The sequence below is a fragment of the Babylonia areolata genome, chromosome 21, assembly GCF_041734735.1.
Source record: "Babylonia areolata isolate BAREFJ2019XMU chromosome 21, ASM4173473v1, whole genome shotgun sequence".
Classification (NCBI taxonomy): Eukaryota; Metazoa; Mollusca; class Gastropoda; order Neogastropoda; family Buccinidae; genus Babylonia; species Babylonia areolata.
Genome location: NC_134896.1, coordinates 55,042,536 through 55,047,535, shown reverse-complemented (window position 1 = coordinate 55,047,535; position 5,000 = coordinate 55,042,536). Strand labels below are relative to the sequence as shown.

The 5,000-nt window shown below is 44.3% G+C and overlaps 1 protein-coding gene across 3 annotated transcripts in view; it reads right to left on the bottom strand.

The window, feature by feature from the left end:
* LOC143296107 (cholesterol transporter ABCA5-like) overlaps nucleotides 1-5,000 on the bottom strand; it is a 60,257-nt gene that overhangs the window by 36,607 nt on the left and 18,650 nt on the right. For all 3 annotated transcript variants that reach the window (XM_076607885.1, XM_076607886.1, XM_076607887.1), the window contains exons 6-9: nucleotides 4,531-4,752; nucleotides 2,551-2,689; nucleotides 1,750-1,909; nucleotides 697-758 (exon numbers count right to left, since the gene is read on the bottom strand). In XM_076607885.1, the coding sequence (XP_076464000.1) occupies nucleotides 697-758; nucleotides 1,750-1,909; nucleotides 2,551-2,689; nucleotides 4,531-4,752 (583 nt within the window). The remainder of the gene's footprint in view (nucleotides 1-696; nucleotides 759-1,749; nucleotides 1,910-2,550; nucleotides 2,690-4,530; nucleotides 4,753-5,000) is intronic.

Genomic DNA, 5,000 nt, shown 5'->3' with positions numbered 1-5,000 from the left:
CATCATCATCATTATCATCATCATTATCAATATTATAATTATTATCATTGTTATTATGTGAGACTTTAAACCCCGTTCAGCCTACCTTTCCCCGATGCTGCTGCTGCTATTTTCTTTTAACTTTTCAAAATTTCTGAAAGTTTGCTTCACAGTCCAACTGGACATTTGATTTAATTAGATTTACTATTTACATTGTGGTAGGTTATCACTCCATTGCATATGGATTTTTTTTGTGGTCTAAAGTCACACTATGTGGACAGACGTTAAACAGAACACACACAAGTTTCAAGTTTCAGTTTTTTTAATTATTCTTTCACTGCTATTGGAATATGGAGGAATACTTCAAAATAACAATTTCATGCCCAGAATAAACATTTACAAATGCACGACAGTGGCACACAGAAGCTGAGAAAACACACAGACACCAACACACAGACACAGACACACACACACATACACACACACACGCACGCACACACACACATACACATACACACACACACGCGCGCGCGCGCGCGCTTAGGCGCACACACGAGCGCACACACACACAATTACAAACAAATATAATCATTAGATTATATACAACGCTCGCGCGCGCGCGAACGCGCTTAAGCGCGCGCGCACACACACACACACACACACACACACAATTAGAAACAAATATAATCATAATTAGATTATATACAAAAAGCTCACCATTTAAACCATATACCGGTTCTTTCTTTCCTTTCTCGAACTTCTTGGAAATGTCACGAATTCTGCACACGAACCGTCATATTCATTCACAATCAAAAACGTTTGCTAACTTTGCTATCTCCATTAACGGCTGGTTAAAAAAAAAGTACTGCTTATCATATTCCGTTGTATCATGTACATGTATTTGTTAAGAGCATATTTTCTGGTTGAAACCGAACACCTTTCTTTTCAAACAAGGGCAGATTTGTGTACGTCTGTCCCTTGTGTCTTGTCGATGCCGGAGTTTCTGCGAATGGTTTTCTTGTCCATTCTCTAATGTTGTCATTCCATGTGGGTTTTTTCTCTCTCTTCGTTTATACTGATGTAATAAAATGAAAATAAGAGAGAGGAAGGAGGACAGGCAGACAGACACTGAAAACAGACAGTCAAACAGACAGACAGCAGGGGGTGGGGGAGACAGAGGGACAGAGACAGAAAGAGGGAAAGAGACAGGCAGGAGAGAGAGAGACAGACAGACAGACAGACAGAGACAGAGACACAGAGAGAGACAGACAGAGAAAAAGACAGGCAGGAGAGGGAAACAGGAGAGAAAGAGAGAGAGATTCAAGATTAAAAAACTTTATTACTCAAGGATAAAGATTTTAGGCATCGCCTAGTCTTCCCATCCGTCCTTGTGACAACAATAACAATAACAACATTAACGATAGCAACACAACAATATCTTTTTTAACACTGCTACATCTACTGCTACTACTACGAAGTAGTACTACAGAGAGAGAGAGAGAGAGAGAGAGAGGCAGACAGAGAAAGAGACAGGCAGAAGAGGGAAACAGGAGAGAAAGAGAGAGATAGCGTGAGAGAGAGAGAGAGATAGCGTGAGAGAGAGAGATAGAGACAGGGAGACTGACAGAGAAAGAAACAGGCAGGAGAGAGAGAGAGAGAGAGAGAGAGAGAGAAAGAAACAGACAGACAGAGACAGAGGAAGACAGCGAGAGACAGAGAGAAAGAGAGGACATCATTTTCATTCAGCACACCAGTCTCTCTTGCCCTCACCTGATCGCTCTCACTTCGGACTGGCCTTCACTCAGGGGCTCTATGTGCGGCCCCTCTGGGACGTCACAGGGGATGACGTCATTCTCCCTGTCCTCAGCGCGGTCACGCCAGTAGGATGGCGTCACACAAAACCACGGCTTCCGGGGCAGCCGGTACTGGTCTGAAACACAAGGCCTCTTGGTGATCACTCCCCCGTTTACGTTTATTTGCTTATTTATCATCATTGTTGCCTTCTTTATTTATTTATTTATTATTATTATTATTATTATTATTATTATTATTATTATTATTACTTCCTTTTTTAAAATTTTTATTTATTTATTTATTTATGTACGCTTATATTTGACTTCATCAAGTTTTTGCGCCTTATACATATTATTATTATTAGTAGTAGTTCTTTTTTCATGTGTTTATCTATTATTTATTCACCCTTTTTTCTTTTTCTTTTTTTTTTCTCTCAAAGCCTGACTAAGCGCCTGACAGACAGCCAGACTTACTTGGCAGCACAACATGCAGGTAGACAGCCAGACAGCCAGACTTACTTGGCAGCACAACATGCAGGTAGACAGCCAGACAGCCAGACTTACTTGGCAGCACAACATGCAGGTGACAGCCAGACAGACAGACTTACTTGGCAGCACAACATGCAGGTGACAGCCAGACAGACAGACTTACTTGGCAGCACAACATGCAGGTAGACAGCCAGACAGCCAGACTTACTTGGCAGCACAACATGCAGGTGACAGCCAGACAGACAGACTTACTTGGCAGCACAACATGCAGGTAGACAGACAGACTTACTTGGCAGCACAACATGCAGGTAGACAGCCAGACAGCCATACAGCACCGTGTCCAGCACCAGCATCAGCACTGCCGCCACCACGGAGAACTCGCCGCTCGTGATGTGGCTGTCCACCTTCTGCTCGTGGTCGTAGATCGCCTGCACGCGCGCGAACACACACACATATTATGCGCACGCACACGCGCAAACACACACAAACACACATACACACCCAACCACACACATATGCGCACACACACGCATGTATGCACGCACACACAGATATGTACACACACACACACACACACACACACACACACACACACACACACACACACACACACACACACACACACACACACACACACACACAGTTCAGTTCGCTTCAAGGCTTTAAAGCGAGCGAACTCATCCATCTATCTACACCACATCTGCTTTAAAAAAAACAACAACCAACATCTGTCACATTCAGAGAACACACACACACACACACACACACACACACACACACACACACACACACACACACACACACACACACAATCAACCAACCGATCAATCATTCAGTCGTATCGTATCGTATCGTATCGCACAAAAAATTTCCTGCCAGTCGATTCATGGGCCCCTTTTATCAATCAGATGACCAAACAGCCAGTGCCACCCAAAACCTCCCTCTACCTGCCCTTCCTGGGTTCCTGTCCAGTAACCCCCCTACCCCTCCAACACCACCGTTCCCCACATTTCCCAGACACTCATCTCTTAAAAAAACGCTTACAGTTGACTTCATCAAATTTTTGCGCCTTATACATATTATTATTACACAGACTCAGACACAGATACAGCCACATACACAGACATAAAGACCCAGACTCAGACAAAGACACAGACACAAAGACACATACTCAGACTCCGACACACAGCTCTTTTTTAATGTATTTATTTATTATTTATTTACTTTTTTTTCTTTTCTTTTTCTCTCAAGGCCTGACTAAGCGCGTTGGGTTACGCTGCTGGTCAGGCATCTGCTTGGCAGATGTGGTGTAGCGTATATGGATTTGTCCGAACGCAGTGACGCCTCCTTGAGCTACTGAAACTGAAACTCATCTCTTAAATTGACAATTCAACTTCTCTCTTTTTGGGGGTGGAGGGGGGTGATGTCCGGGGGGCCGGGGGGTGGGGGGGGGGACAACACATTTCTCTGTGAGAAATTCAGGCTTGTTTTTTATTTGTTTTTTGTGTTTAAGTTTTAGTGTCCACAATTTCTTTGATAGGATTACGACAACAACAACAAAACAAAAATGAGTCCGAGTCTGCGTTTCTGTGTCTGAATCTGTGTCACAGAGTGTGTCCGAGTCTGAGTATGTGTCTTTGTGTCTGTGTCTTTGTCTGAGTCTTTATGTCTGTGTATGTGCCTGTGTCTGTATCTGTGTCTGAGTCTGTGTCTGAGTCCGTGCCTCTGTATATATATATATATATATATATATATGTGTGTGTGTGTGTGTGTGTGTGTGTGTGTGTGTGTGTGTGTGTGTCTGTACGTGTCTTTGTTTGTGTCTATGTCTACGTTGTAGACATATACTGTTACACACTGTCGTGTGTTTATGTAAGTTTGTGCCTGCCTATGTGTGCGTATGTGTTAGGGTAGCTGTTAGAAACACATGTATGTTAAAATGTATGTATGCAGTGTGCGTGTGTGTGTGTGTGTGTGTGTGTGTGTGTGTGTGTGTGTGTGTGTAGTCACATTTTGGTGTGTGTATGTAACATAGATATAATGTTTTATGTTAACAAAAGCGTTTTTGTAAATCACCTAGAGCCGATTTCTGGATAGTGTGCTATATAAGTATCCATTATTATTATTATGTCTGTGCCTTTGTGAATGTATATGTGTCAGTGTCTGAGTCTTTGTCTTTATCTGGGTCTGAATCCGAGTCTGTATCTGTACGTGAGTCTGTGTCCGAGTCCGAGTCTCAGTCCGAGTCAAGAGTCCGAGTCACACTCACCTGATCCAGGCCGAGCGCCAGGGCCACGGGGGAGCAGAGGGAGAGGATGACCTGGGCGGGGAAGGGCACGGAGGAGGTGGTCATGGAGGGCGGCGGGGAGGACGATGGGGGGGAGGGGGGTTCCGGGGGCAGGGAGAGGGGGGTGTTGGGGCGGGTCAGGCTGACGGCCAGGTACAGCAGTCCCAGTAGCACGGTCAGCACGCCGCTCACCGCCCCGCCCACCTGCCGTCACAGGTAACTTTTCTTTTTTTTTCTTTCTTTTCTTTTCTTTTCTTTCTGTTTGTTTGTTTGTATTTTTCCCCTAAAAGTGCTTGTTTGGGACACGACAGAAACGAACAAACACCACCAAGTAAAAACTCATCTGTTATTAAATCCTTAACCTCCTGGAACCAGTTGCATTGCTCGGATGGACGGAAGAGCCTAGTATGGTCGTAACCCGCTGCTAACTGTGTGTAGTGTGGAACTGACCA